This window comes from Artemia franciscana, chromosome 13 (assembly GCF_032884065.1).
Source record: "Artemia franciscana chromosome 13, ASM3288406v1, whole genome shotgun sequence".
In the NCBI taxonomy this organism is placed as follows: domain Eukaryota; kingdom Metazoa; phylum Arthropoda; class Branchiopoda; order Anostraca; family Artemiidae; genus Artemia; species Artemia franciscana.
Window position 1 is genome coordinate 16,745,036 of NC_088875.1, and position 20,605 is coordinate 16,765,640.

At 34.9% G+C, this 20,605-nt stretch overlaps 1 protein-coding gene and 1 long non-coding RNA gene across 2 annotated transcripts in view; one reads left to right on the forward strand and one right to left on the reverse strand.

The window, feature by feature from the left end:
* Window positions 1-20,605, forward strand: part of LOC136034595 (uncharacterized) — a 254,523-nt gene that overhangs the window by 113,546 nt on the left and 120,372 nt on the right. The window lies entirely within an intron of this gene.
* Window positions 1,029-11,581, reverse strand: LOC136034585 (uncharacterized). Its single transcript, XM_065715838.1, has 3 exons — window positions 11,178-11,581; window positions 2,606-2,785; window positions 1,029-1,351 (listed from the first exon to the last, which is right to left on the reverse strand). Exons 1-3 carry the CDS (start codon window positions 11,519-11,521, stop codon window positions 1,156-1,158), a joined length of 720 nt encoding a protein of 239 aa, XP_065571910.1. The 5' UTR covers window positions 11,522-11,581; the 3' UTR covers window positions 1,029-1,155.

Consider the following 20,605-nt stretch of genomic DNA (forward strand, 5'->3'; position numbering starts at 1 on the left):
AATGAAAATGAAAATTAATTTCAGAAAACATCTAGTCAGGTGAGTTTCGCACTCAGCCAAAAAATTAAATTATATATGTGCCCTCAGTGCCGATATTCAGGTACAGGCGAAAATATCAAACCCATTAGAGTTGTAAATTCTGTTAAAACTTTTGTCCGTACTCAGTTTTTTTCCCTAATCATACATTTTAGGTACATTTATTATTGTTTTTTCAGTTTTTAGCTGAATCGTATGTAGCAGTTATGGGTATGAAAAAAAAAATGATTGTTCATCTTCTTCAATTCAACATAAAGAATCACATCAGGATTATAATAAGTTACGGCTGTTTAATGAAGAAAAATTACGTTTCTTAAATAAAAAAACCATAAAGATGGAATTAACTTCGTAAGAGAAATAATAAAAAAGAATCATGCAAACCAACTGTGGGTGAAAAATGAGAACTGTGTTTGATAATAAGTTTTAAAACTTGTATTAAAAGGAATTAGAAGCTAAATAGCTATTCTTAATTCTTTAAGGAAATTTCTTATTTTACTGTGAAAATAGAATTCAAGCATTAATATTTCAAGGTCTTTACGGCAAAAAGAGAAATGGATAGTATTTTTTAATCAGCAGAAAGCTATATCTAAGCAACAGTTTGTTTCATTTCAGTTCCACCTAGGCAATGTCTTCTTTGTAAAAAAATTTGTTATTGGTTCTTGTATTTACTGCTTATTTTAGAGAATTATTTTGTCAGGTGGCCAACTTACAACCTTGTAAGAAAAACTACATAGAACAAAATGTTTAGCAACTATTAACAACTAAATTAATTACCGAGCAATTGATCATTTAACTCCGCCCTTCATTTTTCTTTTCACAAGTCAATTGCAATAGCAAATTTTAGCAATAATAAATCATTTATAACATGTTTTTACTCACATTCGGGGGAAAATCTTGCTGTATTTTCGTTTCAGTTTTTAAAAATTCAGGATATTATACGTTAAGATGTCGTGATACATAGATGGCACTGACGGTTCCTCTCTTTTGTTCAATTTTTGTGTTGTCATACGCTTTATTATAAAATTTTAATAAATAATAATATAAATAAAAAGTTAAAGACAATAGTAGCGGTGCTCTCGTTCACACTTATCTTCCTCATAAGCGGTGATAATTGTAGCACTATTTTTTCTTGTCTATATTATTATCCTTTGGAAAGTATTTATCGTAAGTATCTTTTACTGAGAATGGGCACGAAGTGTATATTTTGGAGCAATTATTCTGATTCTTTCGCCCTTCATCAGCTGCTGTTAGTAAGTCTGAAAATGTCTCGTGAATTTCGTCAGGGAGTTTGATGAGCCGTAGGTACCTTAGATACCTGAAATAAAGATAATAAATATTAAAAAGTTTGGCCGCAGTGTAGAATTTTTTTTTCGAGAGAGAATTACTTATTTTGAGAATTAAACGTGTTGCGAAATCAAAATTTCACGAGGGGAGCAGATATTTAGTTTTCTGCAGATATAACTCAAATAAAGGCAAGTCAAGTATCGCAAGGGAAACAAATTCGTCAGTATCTCCCAAAACAGATGAATTATGCGATAAGTCAGAGAAAATTGTAACACTCTGAACATTTGGGGAGAATGGGTAGATATATGGGCGGTAAGGTATGGGGAGTTGCCCGGCGTACGTGTGAGAGACTGAAACCATTAATGGTAAGTTGTCTTATCCACCTGTAAAATTTATAGTTTTTTTTTTTTTAAAAATAACAACCCTTTTTAGAATTGTATGAATTAAGGCTTATAATTGACTCAACTGCCTGAGCTGGAAGAGGCTTCTTGCTTTTATTTTATCCGTTACTAAAAAATGAAACATTTTAATTCGTCCCTCCCATTAGAAACGAAGCACTCAGAAAACAAGATTATTTTTTAAAATAGCTTCTTATATTAATCTAAATTCCAAACATATTTTTGGGCTCTCCCACTGTTAAAAGTGTTAACTACTGCAAACGAAAAAAAATGTTATGTTTCAATCTCTCTTCGCTGTTTTCAACCTTTATGCGCAATTGCTTTTCATTTCTTCATATTTAGGAAGTCCCATTCACCAAACTTTAATAGAGCACAAAGCCGTATCCAGGGGGCTAGGGGGTTTGGACCCCCCCCAAATGTTTGTCCGACTCGTAAAAACGTAGCAAAATTAATATAAACTAAGTTTTGATACGTTTTTTTAAAGCTCTTTTGGTAGAGCCCCCCCTATCCCGAAAAATCTTTTTTAGATCCTTTTTTTAGTCCTTATTAGATATTGAATTTTCCAGACTATTGGAGAAAATATTGAATGTATAGTACTCTGTCTAATTAAATCTAAGGAGGATAGAGACACAGCTTTGACTTGTCACCTTTTATTATCCCCTACCAAACGATCTTAAAAATAGTTTATATAGCCAAACATTTTCTGAATCAAAATAACTGACGTCGCGAGGTTAGTTAATAAAACTGATCATCTTTTCGGTTTGCATTAAGATAGTTTCTGGGACTATACTACCATAGTATGGTTCTATTTGTTTTTCTGTGACGGATGGTCATGTCTGTAAAAAATAAAAAATAAAAAAATAAAAATAAAAACTAAGAAGACTTACTTAAAGAGGGATACTACTTTTGAAGCGAAGCCACCAATTGCTTGTTGATCTTGATGAAGTTCACAAATTAGCTTTTTCTGACATTCTGGATCTCTAATATCGGACTTATTCCACATCTCTTCCATCATTGCAATATAGTCAAGAATATTTAGGTTGCTCCAGTCAATATCGTCGTTTCGCCTGTGATAAAACATGAAAATGAGCAAAAGGTTTCCTCTTTCAAAAGAATGATTTTTTTTTGCTACCCTGCAAGCTTTAAAACTTAGCCCAATCTCTATCTTTTGAATCTCTGATTTTTCACTTTCTTAGCAGGCTAGAGTTACTTCAACACTCATTTACCTACACATAAATTGTTCGAATTTAAAATATTCAAATTTAAATGATATACGAATGCAATCAAACAAATTTGTGAATTATTTGGAAAATTGAGATACGAGTTCCTTCTTTTCATGGATGCCATCAGTTACGATTGCATCTGTGATAAGAAGGACGGGTGCTTGGGGTATTCTCCCTCCTTGATATCTCGTTTTCTTCCGTCCCGACCATCATTCAGTTTATTTTTTGAATTTGTCCTTCTTTCTAAAGTAAATTAACTTAGTATAAAGAATTAAATTAGATCCCTCTATGTGTGGTTAATCTATATGCTTGTAATGATCTCAGCTTCAGTTTATCATTAATGAGTATCCAAGGGGTCCCATTGGTTTTTGCAGATGGTTGATGACCTGAGTCTGTGATACTTCTGTACTTAAATATTTCTAATAATAAAAAAAATATCTTGATAATTGATTTTGATTTTTCAATGCAATCAGAGCCATTCAAAGCAGGGGGGTGACCGGGGCAACCTGCACCCGGTGCTGTGGCTGGGAAGTCACGGGGGGTCCACTTTAATAAAATTTTTACCTTTGATTTTGCTTTTTATTTTTATTTGAGTCAGGAGGGGCACTGTAATTAACCTTTCCCCAGGCGCCACCAACCCTAGGAAGAGCTCTGAGTGCAGCACACCAGTTTTTCTCCCATTCAATAGCTGAAATTCAGCTGTATAAATCTACCAAATTGTATTAAAAAAGTTTAGTAAACATTTTTTTCGTTTGAAAAATACGTCAAGATAGGCAGAAAATGAAAAAGTAGGACAGTTTTCCTATTTTTTTATTTTTTTTTCTTCTTTTTTTAAGACAGTTTAGATCATCCTTTATGAAAAGGTCTAAGAAATATCATAATCCTGTCATGGTGAATGGATAGTTATAAAACATTAATCTAATCGGGCAAGCATATTGATCTTTCATTTACCTGCAAGCATATCACAAAATTGCATGTTTCAAAAACCTAAAGTCTTAAGTTTCTTACGCAAGTTTTATACTTCTGTTGTCCTGTGTTATTAACATTCCAGCATAAGACGACCATTTCGGTATCATTCGATAGCTGAAACTCGGTTTTATGTACCTTCTGAATTACAATTTTGAAATTTACTTTAATTTTCTCTTATCGAAAAATGCATTCAAAACATGTGAGAAAATATTAGTTTCCTTATTTCGTAAGCAAGTTTAGATCGTCCTCTTAGAAAAAGAAGTAATACTATAATTCTGTTTCCGTGAATGTATATATCTAAGAATCGTATATATCTGAAAATCGTATATATATGAGATATTTGAGAATATATCTGATAATTAGATAGATAGATAGATAGATAATTTTATTCACCCACTCGATACAAAACCACAAATGGCACGAATGGAGTACAAAGAAGAAAAGAAAAAAAAAAAACAAAAAAAAAACAAACACTTAACTGCACAAACAAAAACAAACGTTACGATACACCGCCAATAAATAAAAACATTATTACAAAAACTCACTAAGGACGAATTGCAATTGCCAGACTACTAGGCCCAAGCGACCCCAAAAATTCAGAACGACGTTTCGTCACAGCAGCAATCGGATCTGTGATACCGAACCTTGCAGACATCTTGGAATTTTTAACCCACGGTGGGGTATTTAAAAGAAACTTTGCATATTTGTAAAAAAGTGATCGAAGGTTTCTTTTATCACTAACACTAAATATATGCCAAAACGGTGATAAAGCCAGAAAGTGTGGGATCACCAGTGCATTATATAGCCTAGCTCGAATTTGTCGATTATATTTCGCTTTAGTTGAAGATAGCGCCCCGTAAGCCTTACGTGCCTTTTCTGCGAAATTACTTATTTGGCGAGCACGTGTAGATGCCATGTTATGACCTATAGGCATTCCTAAGTACATTATGGAGTCAGACAGTGGAACCTCTTGAGCACCAAATTTGACAGCAAGATCTATACAATCTGCATTTCTCCTATTGAAAGCAACAATCTCGCTTTTACTTGCATTAAAAGATAGGCCTATCTCTCTATAAGCATCATCTAGAATCTGAAAATTTTCTTCAATACGAGACAAACATCTACTTAAATTAAAAAAATATCTACTTAAATAAATAATTGAATAATGTATCTCGACATCTTGGCTTCGGTTTTTGACCAACCGTCCGGGGCTACACGGAAAGCAGTTTGTCCTCGTTTAAGGAAATGGGAACTTCCTGGGAGGGTGTAAAGAGGAAGAAATTGAATAGATTAGGTTGGTGGAGGAGTGTCTGTAGATGTGTTTGCCTCAGGTGGCTTGGTGCTGTAGTGAGTTATTAGTAGTGGTAGTGTTAGTAGCATCTTCACTTCTAAGTGCAAGTGACAGCTGTCGGTTGGTCGGAAAATTGCATGTTTTCTAGGGATCACAAGTCAGATAAGAATGTGAAACGAACGGTATTTGACCGATCATCTAAAGTAAAAAGTAAATAAAAATAAAGATCATTCTTAGGAATCTTCTATAAACCCGAGTGATAAGTCTGATGACAGATTGTCAAAGATAGTCCTAATTGGCCAACCATGTAGGGCCAAATGAAAAGCAGATCGTCCCCGGTTGGGGTGTAAAGATGCCGTAAGGAAATATTTGAGTGAATTAGAAACTTCCTGGGAGGGTGTAAAGAGGGAGGCTTGGAATAGATTTGGATCGAGTAGGTGTGTACGTAGCTGTGCTGGTTCCAGTCGGTTTAGTGCTGTTGTGAGTTTTTAGAAGTAGTAGTAGATAAGTCTACTTAGGCACTCTGACACCATTATTGCACAGGCAAAAGTCCAAGTTCCAAACTTTGAGATTAGGACACGCGACCAGGTGGAAAATTCATTGCCAAATTCATCACCTTTTACTTTCACCGATGGGTATCCTTTCACTAAATATAAAGAAACTATTTTCTTTTTTTAACTATTGTATTTCTGGTAATTACTTTCCCTCTCTCTTAGAGTTCGTAATTATGAATGTGAAGCTGTTAAAGCAAATAGTTTTAAAAGAATGATTAAGTAATTATAACTAAACATTATTTTAAAAAAATATTGGGCCTATCTCGCAACAATGTACGTCTCATTCACACCATTGCTTTTTCTCTCTGTAATTCAATATGCAAAGAATATTACAAGAAAAATCTGTCTCTGAAGTGAAAATTCTGACTATATTTGAAATTTCAAAAACTAAAATGCAACTAGACAACAAATAGTACTTTTGCTTAATAACCGTAAACTTGTCAAAAGTTTGAGAATTATTTTACTGTTTTTATATCAAAATAAGCTTCTAGAATTTATTTTATTAGAAGGAATACAAAAGACCCGTCAAAAAGCTTTAAGTATGGTTAGATAATTAAAGGTTAAAGTTGTTTTTCTTGCTAGTTTTTTTTTCAAATCTAGAAGAGAATAAATAGAAAACAATGGACATTTAAGCTCCAAGTAAATTTCATTTCATACCCATCATACGCATTTAGATATGTAGATGATATGCGTATGTAATTTATGGGTAAATTATATAACAACACACATAGACAATATGTATATGCTCGTAAAAGCTAATGGAATAACGTAACTACACTGGATAGTCAAACAGTAGCCCTACATGAGTGGCTCATACGCCAAAGTGAACTTATAAAAAGTTCACAAAGTAATACGCCTTAAGAAATAATAAAGGGAATAGAGATAGAAAATCCATTCCTATTATTAGTTGCATTTTATCAATCATTAAGGGGGTGAGTGGAGAGGATCAGAATTTTTGAATATTTATCTGATTGTGAACAGGTTTTACTTGGAAATGATTTTGTAAAGGGTTTTTATTAACAGCTGAAGATATTCGTTTACAATTTACAACCTGTAATTTCTATCTGTTACTCCTGAATCTATGGATGGGTTATAGAAAGATTGAAATTTTGAAAGCCCTTCCTCGTTCCTTTGGATGCTCATGACAGTCCATAGCATTCATTAGAAGTAAAAAAAATTTTTATAAAATGCTTTAAAATTTGAAGTAATGTGGAGAAATTTAAAGTATTCTGCTTGCTAAATTTGAATATAATTAAACGCAATCTTAAAAAGAAATCTTAGATTTTTTATATACTTATGTCCGAAGGTAAAAGACTATCTGACGAAGAGTGCTTATCTGAAAAGCTGATAAATGAAAAGTGCTTTAACATCTCGATATTTTGCGTTTTTTATCATGAAGACAAATGACATACCGATTATGATCTTCCCGTATGATCGCCAAACCCCTAGATCCGTCGATGTCTCCAGGATTTAAACAGAAGCCTAATAATTAAAAAACCTCAGACAATTGGATTTTGAGACTTCGGAACGCCTACCCCAAAGTTCACATTAAGTTTCATCTGATTCCTGTCTTTTGAAATTCTAAAAGATGACCCTCATAGGAGAAGCTCTCAGCTGATAAAGAATATAATTGGCCTTAGACCGGTTCAGTGCTCCTCGCGGAGCTTTTTATCGTTATTCAACTTTATCATATTCATCATCATCATTTTTGTTGAAAAATAAATGCACATGACGAAAATGCACTCAAACTATTGGTCTGGTCTGATGGGGATTTTCAGTGATAAAATATTGATGAGGTTGAGGAACGAGGGGACTTTCGGAAACTAATCCGCTTTGCGTCTCTGGACCCGAATAACAAGAATTAAGGATGAGGCTGGAAGATGGTTTGTCATTAACCTCCAATACTTCCGTATAGATTATAGATATAATATAGTATAGTATGTTATAGTATAGATATTTGTAAGTATAGTATAGTTTTAGGAGAATTTCTTATCTGATAAAAAATGTAGATAAGGATGAGGCTGGAAGATGGTTTGTCATTAACCTCCAATACTTCTGTTTAGATTTGAGTTTGGTCAAATTTCTACTGAATCCGGTTTGCCAATTCTTGGTTAGTTTTGGATCGTTACAAAACAAAACGTAAAGATATGAAGGTATTTGAGTGATGAGAAGTTTTTTGAGTACCTACTCAAAAGGTTCAAGCATAATCTTGCCCTCATAGTGGAGAGCTTGTCTTATGAAAAACCGTCAGCGAGATCAAATCCGCGACACTTTCCTATACTTGACCGCATATTGCCAATGAAGGATGACAGAATTCCAACGATTTTGCTTTTTGAATATTCATCCGATGTCAATCGAAAAGAATATTGCCCCCCATTGGAATGGAAGAATTCATGAGAAAGATCTTTAGGGAATTTGGAAGGACAAAGAAAAAAGGACTAATTAGGAAAGGTTAAGACAGAAATTTAGTTTAGATTGCGACAGAGAAGGAGCATACGCAGTTTTTTTTTACATTTGGTGACTGATTACTAAAGTTAGTTGTTAGTAGTACTACCACTAGCCTTAATCACACTATGCCTAAAAAAAATGCAGTTTAGGAGGGTCAAATAAGTCCATCTTTTGAAATCTGATTGGCCACTTAGAGTGAAATTTTAAGCCAGTTAGGCTAGAGTATATATTTGTGCAAGTAAAGCCATCCTGCCAGGGGGAGAGGTGACCCTGGGCCCCTCAAGATTTTTAGTGCCCTCGTTCTTTTTTTCTTTTTTTTTTACTCTTGTTTTAGAATAGATTTTACAGTTTGCTCAATTAGTGGCACCTTTGTCACATTACCCCCCCCCCCCCCAAGATTTTGCTCATTGGTGTCCTTGTCAAATTGGGCCTCCTCCAAAATTTTGTTCTAGGTCCGCTCCTGCAAACTGTCATCAATAATGACTCATACCAACAAATTTAGTTTTAATTCCCTCAATTTAAATTTGTGCTTAGGGCATTCTTTCATGCACAACGCTACAGTGTTGCCTATAGTAAAGGCCATAAGCCTCCAATGTTTTTTTTTTCTCCAGAGGCACTTCATATGGAAGAGGTGGTCGTATAAACTTCGTAAGGGGTTCATTCAATTGCAAATCGAAAGTTCTAGTGCCCTTTTTAAGAGTCAAAAGTGATAAGAGGGCAACTAGGCCCCCCACGCCTTTTTCCCCAAATGCATCCGATAAAAATTTTGAAACAGCCATTGGAATATTTCCAAGATCAGATAACAAAAACTCCAGGGTTGACAAAACCACCCAGGATCCAGGGGCAGGCGTTGTAGGCTATGACCTGGGGCATATACGTTTTTTTTGGAAGGGGTGCCCGTATAAAATTTAGAGAGGGCTCATTTAAATGGAAATTAAAAATATAGATTACTTGTTTAAGGGTCAAAAGAGATCGGACGGCAACTAGCCCCCAACGCCCCTTTTCACGAAACTCATCTGATAAAAATTTTGAGACGGCTAATTTGTTAAAAGTAGTTCAAAAGTCAGATAACAAAAACTCTGGGGTGGACACACCCCCAGAGCTCTAGGACAAGTGTTTTAAGTTACGCCCGGGGAGGATATAAATTTTTACGCAATGGTTGGTCGTGCAAACTTCAGAAGTGTCTCATTTGGTTGGAAATTTTGATTGGAAATTGGAAAAGTTTTAGTTATCCTCTTGTGACTTAAAAATGATCGGAGGGGATCTACCCCGAACTGCATCTGATCAAAATTTTGAGTTAGCTAGTTTGTTTGAAATAGTTCAACGATCAGGTAATTAAACTTCGGAATAAACATACCCCTCCCCCAAGAACCCCGTTGAAGGGCTGTAACTTGTGTCCAGGAGGCATATAAAATCTTTAAGGAGGAGGTGGTCGCACAAACTTCGGAGGGGACTCGAAAGAATAAAATTAAAAATTTCAATTCCCTTTTATCGAGCTAAAAGTGATCTCATGGCAACTAGCCCCCCCACGATCTTTTCCTCTGTACGTCTGATCAAATTTCCAATATAACCATTTCATTCAAAACAGACAAAAGATCTTATAAAAGAACTCCAGAGATAGCGCAGCCCCAGGGAACCAGGGGACAAGTGTTACCTATAGTAAAGGCCATAAGGCTTCAACATTTTATTATTTATTTATTTATTTTTTCCAGGGGCGCTTCATATGGAAAGGGTAATCGTATAGACTTTGCAGGGGAATCATTCAATTAAGAACTGGGAATTCTAGCGCCCTTTTTTCAGAGCCAAAAGTGATCTGAGGACAACTAATCCCCCACGTCCTTTTTTCCCAAAATATTAGTATTTATCTCCAAGACTGTTCAAGAAAATATAGTTTCCCTACGAAAAAGAGTTTGGATACTGTATCCTTTCTTAGCTATAAAAACCAAAGCCTACTACGTCATTGACGCTTCACTGAAAACGATTTATGTTACAGATACATTCTTTTCTAGCTATTACAGCATTGAAAATGAAAATAAAAATTACAGTGAAATAAAAACTTGAACTGATGATCTTTCAGCAATTAATAGCATTATATCAATTATTCAGTTCGATCTTATTTGTACTATCCAAGACTGTTCAAGACACATATAGTTTTCAGTAAAGCGCCAATGACGCAGTTGATTTTAGACTTTCATAATGAGAGAAGGAGGACAATAGGGCCAGATCAAGAGGGCTAAGGCATAAATTTTAGAGGCTTCATTGGGCACCAAGTAATAGGTAACGAATTTGAAATTAAACAACTGTGTGTTTTTTGGAATTAGTTCATAGAGAGAAAAATCTCTTCTTGGGATAAAATATTTTAAGAACATTCAGGGGTTGACAGCTAGAGCGTTTAATCGATTATGAAGTAACAGAACGTATGTGTCACTCCTACAATTGTTTCGTTGAGAGAGCTGAACAAAAGCTGCTGCAAAACTTTACGATTCCCAGACAAAGCAAGTATAGTTAGACTTCGATTAAAAGGCGTATTTCGGTTTCAAGTTCAGTACATCACATAGGAAATATCCTTGAAATGTTTATACAAGATTTTCCTACCCTCCTAGACGATTTATGGACGCCGTTTTTTTTTAAGATTTGTCTGCAGTGGCTCCAATTCTCAAAAATGTGAGAAGGGGCCCAAGAATATTTTTTATTTTTTAAAAGAAAAAAAAGTGTTTTCCTAAATCTAGAAGACGGGCCACTGCTATATCTCCCCCTACCACCTCAATTGCCCCCCTGTTTGTCATGGTTTTATACTGCCAAACAATAGAAACCGACTCATGGTCAGATTAGCCTTAGATTTTAACATTTTACGACGCTTAGAACAAAATATTTCAAAGTACTGAGAATTGTTGATAAGAAAAAAGTTGTTTAGTTATAGAATAAAGAGAAGGAAGTATATATTCATAGAAGAAATATATACACATAATATTACCTGTAAGAAGGTCCGTATCCACCAGTTCCAGAACCATAAGAAGCAATTGCATATGTTGGACCAGACGAGCCTGAACTTTTGAATTTAGCGGCTACTACCCAATAAAGCAGAAATGCTAGAGCAGCCAATAGTGAGGCCGTACCAACTAAGGCCAAAAGTGGTCCTAAAATGGTGCCAAATGTCGATGCATTTAAAGCTCCACTCGGAAGGATAATGAGAAATCTTCCATTTTCTTCCTCGCTTGTTTCATCGTCTAATATGCTTCCTTCATCCGCGTTTACGACCGCTGCAAATGACGAATTAAACAGAAGAAAAATAAAGCTGAGAAATTTTAGCAAAAACATTTTGATCTATTCCTTAGGGTGCCGCTTAACTAGATTTCAATTATAAACTGGTACCTTGGAAGGTATTACCTCGTATTTAAATCTTAATTAAATGGTTGAATAATGTAAAAAAGGGAAACAATGAAGTTAGAACCATGAACATTGTTCTATATTTCACCAGCTTGAGAAAATCTCAAAAAAGTAAAAGTGGCAAAATCTTTTTATTTTATTTTACTATGAAAATTATTAGGCGTTAAAAGTACTTTAGACAGCATTTATAGTCATTCTATTGTAAATTATTCGAATGGCTTCCCTCCAGCGTTTATGTAAACCAGCTAAAAAAAAATGAATTGAATTATTAGTTGTTGTTTTTTTTTCTTTTGTGACTTTCGCAAATTTGTATCGATTTCTAAATATAACTAAAGGAATTATAATGGATGTTCCTATAAGAAGGGGACAATTTCCAAAAACGAACAGTCCCAAATTTTTTATTTGAAAGCCAGTTCTTCCACTGGTATGTAAAAGCCAACAACAAAAATAGTAAACATGGGTGGGGCATAGTAAATACGGATGTCTTGACCAGTACTCCCCAGTACCCAAGGACAAAGGATCCATGAGTAATAATAAGCTAATATGGAACCACATGGAGTGCGAAAAACAACCAATATAAAAAGGATGTATTGTTTCAGGTTTCTTTAGGAACGGATCTTATTATAAGGGATCAATGTAAACCGAAAAACTTCGAGAATCACTGGCCTAAACAGAAAAAAAAGTTATCGGAAAAAACAGCTATTTCAATAATTATTGAGTGTAAAACTGATAATGAATTGAACATAGGCTTAAGAATTAGGACAAAACTCATTACCATACATTAGGGAGGGTTTGTGTGTTATTTATATTTAAAATAGCAAGATGTTTATACTTCATGTGCCAGAGAAGGTATTGAAATGTGAATTAAAGAGGTTTAAAACAGAGTTATGGACAAGTTGCGTAGGATCTTGAATATGAACCCAGGTGGTATATTCTATCCGTACTAGTCCCACTAGTACGGATACAATATGCCAGTCAGTCCAGTCTAGTCAAACAGTTCGTGGTAACGAACTGTAGTAAGGAGCGACCCGGCTCAATAGTAAACGAAACTCTAAAAAACGGAGTAAACTAAAAGATACATAAAAAGAATCGAATTTTTACGCTGATTCTAAATATATAAGTTTCAATTAATTTAGTCTTTGTCATAAAAAGTTACGATCCTGAGAAAATTTGCCTTATTTTGGAAAATAGGGGGAAACATCCCCTAAAAGTCATAGAATCTTAACTAAAATCACACCATCGCATTCGGCGTATCTGAGAAATATTATTTTTTCTATTGTTTGGTAAATGACGACTTATACTTATTGACGACATGACTGCCTGTCCATGGATTATTTTTATGGTTGATTGTGTATGGCTATGCTGTTTGACCTATGTGATTGTATGGATGAGAAGGGTTAAGGCCTCATTCAAGTGCTGGTCTATATTAATCACTAATTTAGGAAAACAGGCTTCCTTTTCTCCTTCTGTCTCTCTTTTTTTTTTCTTTTTTTTTTTTTTTTTTTTTTTGTGTTTGTGCTGTTGCATTGGTGATTTCTCTTTTCATGATATAGTAATGGTTATTGAGAAGTGTACAGACGTTTTCACGGGGATTTTTTTTTGGTTTGGGGGGTGGGGTTGATCAGAGGGGGCTATGTGGGAGGATCTTTCCTTGGAGGAATATGTCATGGGGGAAGGAAAATTCAATGAAAAGGGCGCAGGACTTTCTAGTATAACTATAAAAAAAACAATGAAAAAATTAACATGAAAACGTTTTTTCAATTGAAAGTAAGGAATAGCATTTAAATTTAAAACGAAAAGAGATTATTACGCATATGAGGGGTTCTAAAAACGCTTTAGCATAAAGAGCGAGGTATTTAGGAGGAGATAAATACCTCGCTCTTTATGCTTAAGTATTTTTAGTAATTTCAACTATTTATTCTCCGGCCTTTTTGATTCAGGGGTCATTCTTAAAGAATTGGGACAAAACTTATGATTTAGTCTAAAGAGCGAGGTCTTAACGAGGGTAAAAAACCCCTCGTACGCATAATAAAAATATAAGAATATAAAAGTTTGTTACGTAAGTTAATTCTTAAGTTACGCATATTTTTTACTAATAAATACGTTCGTTACAACGTTTACCGAAAAATTGGAGGGCTGCTAGGCCTCCTTCCCCAACCCTTATTTCTCAAAATCGTCTGATCAAAACTAAGAGAAAGCCATTTAGCAAAAAAAAAAAATTAATATACAAATTTCATTTCAATAATTCATGTGCGGAGAGCCAAAATCAAACATGCATTAATTCAAAAACGTTCAGAAATTAAATAAAAAAAACTAGTTTTTTTAACTGAAAGTAAGGAGCGACATTAAAACTTAAAACGAACAGAAATTACTCCGTATGTGAAATGGGTTGTCCCCTCCGCAATCCCTCGCTCTTTACGCTAAAGTTTGACTCTTTGCCACAATTCTACTTTTTAAAACAATTAAAAGCTTTAGCGTAAAGAGCGAGGGACTGCGGAGGGGACAACCCATTTCATATACGCAGTAGTTTCTGTTCGTTTTAAGTTTTAATGTCGGTCCTTACTTTCAATTTTAAAATACTAGTTTTTTTATTTAATTTCTGAAAGTTTTTGAATTAATACATTTTTGATTTTGGCTCTCCGCACATAAATTATTAAAATGAAATTTTCATATTAATTCTTTTTTGGCTAAATGGCTTTCTCTTAGTTTTGATCAGACGATTTAGAGAAATAAGGGGTGGGGAAGGAGGCCAAGTTGCCCTCCAATTTTTCGGCTACTTAAAAAGGCAACTAGAACTTTTAATTTTTAACGAACGTTTTTATTTGTAAAAAATATACGTATCTTAAGAATTAACTTACGTAACAAACTTTTATATTCTTATATTTTTTATTATGTATATGAGGGGGTTTTTCCCCTCGTTAATACCTCGCTCTTTACACTAAATCTTAAGTTTGGTCCCAATTCTTTAAGAATGACCCCTGAATCATAAAGGCCGTTGAATAAATAGTTGAAATTACTAAAAATACTTTAGCATAAAGAGCAAGGTATTTAAATCCTCCTAAATACCTCACTCATTATGCTAAAGTATTTTTAGAACCCCTCATATGCGTAATAATCTCTGTTCGTTTTAAGTTTTAATGCTACTCCTTACTTTCAGTTGAAAAAAAATTTTCATGTTTATTTTTTCATTGTTTTTTTTATATTAATGCAAGAAAATCCCGCACCCTTTTCATTGAATTTCTCTTTCCCCATGGCATATTCCTCCAAGGTAAGATCCTCCCACATAGCCCCCTCTCCTCAACCCCACCCCCAAACCAAAAAAAAATCCCCCTGAAAACGTCTGTACACTTCCCAATAACCATTACTGTATGTAAACACTGGACAAAGTTTGTAACTTGCAGCCCTTCCCCCAGGGATTGTGGGGGAGTGAGTCATTCCAAAGACATAGTTATTATGGTTTTCGACTATGCGGAACAAAATGGCTATCTCAAAATTTTGATCCGTTGACTTTGGGAAAAAATGAGCGTGGGAGGGGGCCTAGGTACCCTCCAATTTTTTCGGTCACTTAAATAGGGCACTAGAACTTTTTATTTCCGTTAGAATTAGCCCTCTTGCGAGATTCTAGGACCACTTGGTCGATACGATGACCCCTGGGGGAAAAAACACAAAAAAAAACAACAAATAAACACGCACCCGTGATCTGTCTTCTGGCGAAAAATACGTAATTCCACATTTTTGTAGATAGGAGCTTGAATTTACGTTATAATGAGCCCTTTCACGACATTCTAGGACTACAGGGTCAATAGGATCACCGCTGGGAAAAAGAAAAAAAAAATAAACACGCATCCTTGATCTGTCTTCTGGGAAAAAATACAAAATTTCACATTTTTGTAGCTGGGAGCTTGAAACTTCTGCAGTAGGGTTTTCTGATACGCTGAATGCGATGGTGTGATTTTCGTTAAGATTCTTTGACTTTTAGGGGGTGTTTCCCCCTATTTTCCAAAATAAGGCAAATTTTCTCAGGCTCGTAACTTTTGATGACAAAGATTAAATTTGATGAAACTTATATATTTAGAGTCAGCATAAAAATTCGATTCTTTTGTTGTATCTCTTGGCATCAAAATTCCGTTTTTTAAGAGTTTCGTTTACTATTGAGCCGGGTTGCCCCTTACCACGAACTGTTTGACAAGGGAATGAGTCCGAAGAGTGGCAAGTATCATCACAAAAAAGAAAGAAAAATAATTATCAGATCAGATTAAATACAAAGGATCTATGAAATAACGTATTTTTAGCTGCTATACAGATGAATGGAAAATTGTAAATCCCATTACTGACACTTTTGCTACATGTCAACCCCCACCTTTATTAGAAGTTTCAGAAACTCATATCCCGGGGGGTAAGATTCATGGAAGTAGGCGATATAGAATTTGTTAAATCAAGCAGGAAGAATGGGGCACATAAATTGGGAGTAGGGCTTATGATGAATAAGGAAGCTGCTAAATCGTCTTCGGGTTGGGAAAGTATTAATAATTGAATTGTAATCGCTTATTTTATGACCAAAAAGTGCAGGTTATCTGTCATAGTAGTATATGCCCCTCTAGAACAGACTCGCGGAGATAGTATTGACTCAGACGAATTTCACATGAGATTGATGGAACTAATAGACAGGCTCCCAGGTAGAAATTTGGTGTTTTTATTAGAACATTTGAACGCCCCGGTCGGCAGAAATAGGGATAGATGGTATCCTAGCCTAGGTAAATTTTGTACAGGAAAAGAAACCAGTATTGGCTATAGGCTGCTGAAATTTCGTAGTTATAACGTTCTTGATATAACCAATACATTATTTGGTGATACAATGGGCCAAAGTTAACATGGTATTTACATGATTGTAAGACAGCTATCCTTATTGATTATGTTATTGTAAACCGAAGACTGTCAGGACCAATACAAGATACTAGGGTAAATAGGAGGGCTATTATACTTTTTTTAAGAATATTAAATATGAAAAAACAAGCTTTTAAACCAAACGTAAGGAGCAACATTAAAACTCAAAACGAACATAAATTATTCCGTATATGAATGGCTACCCCCTCCTCAATACCTTGGTCTTTACGCTAAACTGTTTGCACTTTTAAAAAAGCTTTCTATTCTAATTAATCGTCCTTAAAAATGGGACAAAAAGTCAAACTTTAGCGTAAAGAGCAAGGTACTGAGGAGGGGACAACCCTTCATTTACGGAATAATTTCTGTTGGTTTTGCATTTTAGTGTTTTTCCTTACTGTCAGTTAAAACAACTTGTTTTTTTTTTTTTTGAATTTCAGATCGTTTTTCAAATAGACAGAAAATGCTGATTCTTCAAGTCTGTTTTCGCTTCTTAAAATCTAATTAAATTAAAAAAAAACTAGTTTTTTTAACTGAAAGTAAGGAGCGACATTCAAACTTAAAACGAACAGAAATTACTCCGTGTATGAAAGGGGCTGTTCCCTTCCCAAAGGCCCGCTCTTTACGCTAAGATTTTTTACTGTTTTAAAAAGTAGAGTTAAGAGAAAGATTCAAACTTTAGCGTAAAGAGCGGGGCGTTGAGAAGGGAACAGCCTCTTTCATACACGGAGTACTTTCTGTTCATTTCAAGTTTTAATGTCGCTCCTTACTTTCAGTTAAAAAAACTGTTTTTTTTATTTAATTTTTGAACGATTTTAAATTAATACATGTTTGATTTTGGGCTCTCCGCACATAAATTGTTAAAAAGAAATTTGCATATTAATTCTTTTTTTGGCTAAATGTCTTGGTCTTAGTTTTGATCAGACGATTTTGAGGAAAAAGGGGTGGAGGAGGAGGCCTAGTTGCCCTCCAATTTTTTGGTTACTTGAAAAGGCAACTAGAGCTTTAAATTTTTAACGAACGCTTTTATTAGTAAAAATATACGTAACTTAAGAATCAACTTACGTAACGAATTTTTATATTCTTATATTTTTATTATGTATATGAGGGGGTTTGTCCCCTCGTTAATACCTCACTCTTTACACTAAAGCTTAAATTTTGTCCCAACTCTTTAAGAATGACCCCTGAATCAGAAAGGCCGTAAAATAAATAGTTGAAATTACTAAAAATACTTTAGCGTAAAGAGCGAGGTATTTAGGAGGAGATGAACCCCTCATTAGCGTAATAATCTCTGTTAGTTTTAAGTTTTAATGCTGCTCCTTATTTTCAGCTGAAAAAACTCTCATATTTCTTTTTTCATTGTTTTTTTTATAATAATGCTAGAAAATCCTGTGCCTCCTTCATTGAATTTTTCTTCCCCCATGACATATTCCTCCAATGAAAGATCCTCCCACAAAGCCCACTCCCCTCCCCCTCCAAACCAAAATAATCTCCCTGAAAAACGGCTGTACACTTCCCAATAACCATTACTGTATGTAAACACTGGTCAAAGTTTGTAACTTGCAGCCCCTCCCCTGGGGACTGTGGGGGAGTAAGTCATTCCAAAGACATAGTTATTACGTTTTTCGACTATGCTGAACAAAATGGCTATCTCAAAATTTGGTCCGTTGACTTTGGGAACAAAATGAGCGTGAGAGGGGGCCTAGGCGCCCTCCAATTTTTTTGGTCACTTAAAAAGGGCACTAGAGCTTTTAATTTCCGTTAGACTGAGCCCACTTGTGACATTCTAGTACCACTTGGTGTCGATACGATGACCTCTGGAAAAAAACATAAAACAAAAAACAAATAAACACGCACCCGTGATCGGTCTTCTGGCAAAAAATATGAAGTTCCACATTTTTGTAGATAGGAGCTTGAAACTTTTAAAGTAGGGTACTCTGATACACTGAATGCGATGGTTTGATTTTCGTTAAGGTTCTATGACTTTTAGGGGGTGTTTTCCCCTATTTTCCAAAATAAGGCAAATTTTCTCAGGCTCGTAACTTTTGATGATAAATACTAAATTTGATGAAACTTATATATTTAAAATCAGCATAAAATCCGATACTTTTGATGTATCTTTTAGTAAGAAAATTCCGTTTTTTAGAGTTTCGTTTACTATTGAGCCGGGCTCCTTGCTACAGTTCGTTACCACGAACTGTTTGATAAAACGCTTACAGAAGAATAGCAGTCGCTTACAACTTGTTTTAGTTATTTTATTCGCCAAAAGATCTTACACTTACTTTAAAATCAACGAAGCGCAAATACTGGGCCTGTTCCACCTTAAAATGCTAAATCTTAATGATTCTGTAAAAAGAAAGTGAATCGGTTGGAAAATGCAGACATTACATTTGTTTCGAAGAAAGTAGGATGCACCTTAATTGAAGCGCACAAAGTCTAATCTCTGAAACTCCCTCGCTGATCCTCTAGCAGATGTTTCATGTTTTAGTTTTATTGTTGACCTGAGAACATCGTATCCTCTTAAATTAAGCTTATGACACATAAAATACAACATCCGTATAAGTAAGCGTAAAATTGCATTGATTAAGTCTGTATTAAATGAGACGAATCTGGTATCGATTTGAGTTTGTGTTCGAGTAAGATATCCCTCGACATATCGAATAACCAACGTTTCTGATTATTCACCGTGATTACTTCTAGCATACCAAGTTTGATTTTAATGTTTTATTACTCTTATCGTCCAAAAATTATGTGTTTGAGCTACCTACAGCTCTCAGGGGAAGGGTTGTAAGTTAAGCCCTAAAGGCATATAAGGTTCTTATAGAAACGACTGTCACTTATGCTTTGGAGGGGACTCATTGGATTGGTAATCAGAAGTTTTAATGCTCTTTTTAAGGCTCAAAGTAATCAAAGTGCAGCTACTCCCCCCCCCTCACACATGTCGTGTTTACCCAAAACGCATCCAATAGGAATCTTGATACAGTCCTTTTACTCAAAATAGTTCAAAGTTCATATTACAAGGCTTTTCTGGCTGATGCAAACCACCAGAGCTTGAAGGCCGTAAGTTTTAACCCTGGGGGATTTAAGGCTCTTATGGAAGGGATGGTTGTATAAACCTTAGAGGTGGCTCACTTTTTTGAAAATGAAAGTTCTAGTTCCTTTTTAAGAGTCAAAAGTGATGGAGATCAACTAGTCCCCCACCCCAGCACCTACCCCTGTTCCCACCAAACACATCTGTTTAATATTGTGCGATGAAAATTTTGTTTAAAATAGTCCAAAGGACAGATAACAATGCCTCCAGGGATGACACAGCCCCCCAGGTACCTGGGGCAAGAGTTTGTAATTATATCCTGGGGGAATATAAGGTTTTTATGGGATGGATGGTTGTATTAAACTCAGATTGATCTCATTTGATCTTACATTGCAAGTTATGGTGCCCTTTTTAAGAGGTCAAAGTGATTTGACACAACCCCCCACGCCCAGCATTTTCCAAAAACAAACATCCAACCGCAGTTTGAGACATCATTTATTTTATTTCAGCATTCTTGAAAGGTTCAGTAATTATGCGTTTAAGGATGTAATCCCCCCTCCCCCGAGGCCTAAGGGCAAGGGCAGTAAGGTATGCAATTTGTTCATTGTTTACACACAGCATATGCTATTGAGAAAAGGTATGCATATTTGACTTTTATTTCCCCAAACTACGAAAGTTTTTGAGAAACGTTTCTGTTTCTCAAAACATCAGCAGCCAAAGAGAAGAAAATCTCAAACTAATAAAGATTAAAAAGATTAAATGAAGGGAAAAAAATATATATTAGAATAATTAAACCGACTCTTGTGGCTTTCCATTCAAATCTGTAATTTGATAAAGACACTTTTCCTTTTTTTTCGTTAAAATTCTTCTTTTTGAGAATTGGCGAAACAACAAATGAACTAACAATTGTTTCTTTTGACTTTGAATGGGATTTGTTTGAAAGAAAGAAACCTTTTAATGGTAAATGAAACTATGTTGACAGTCTAAATATAAAGATATTATTTCCTGCAGGTCGTATCAGTTTTGGCGTTTCAATATTAAAATCATAAAAGAAGAACTGATTAAAATATATTTAGTTTTTCAGTAAAGTACAAATAATGCTC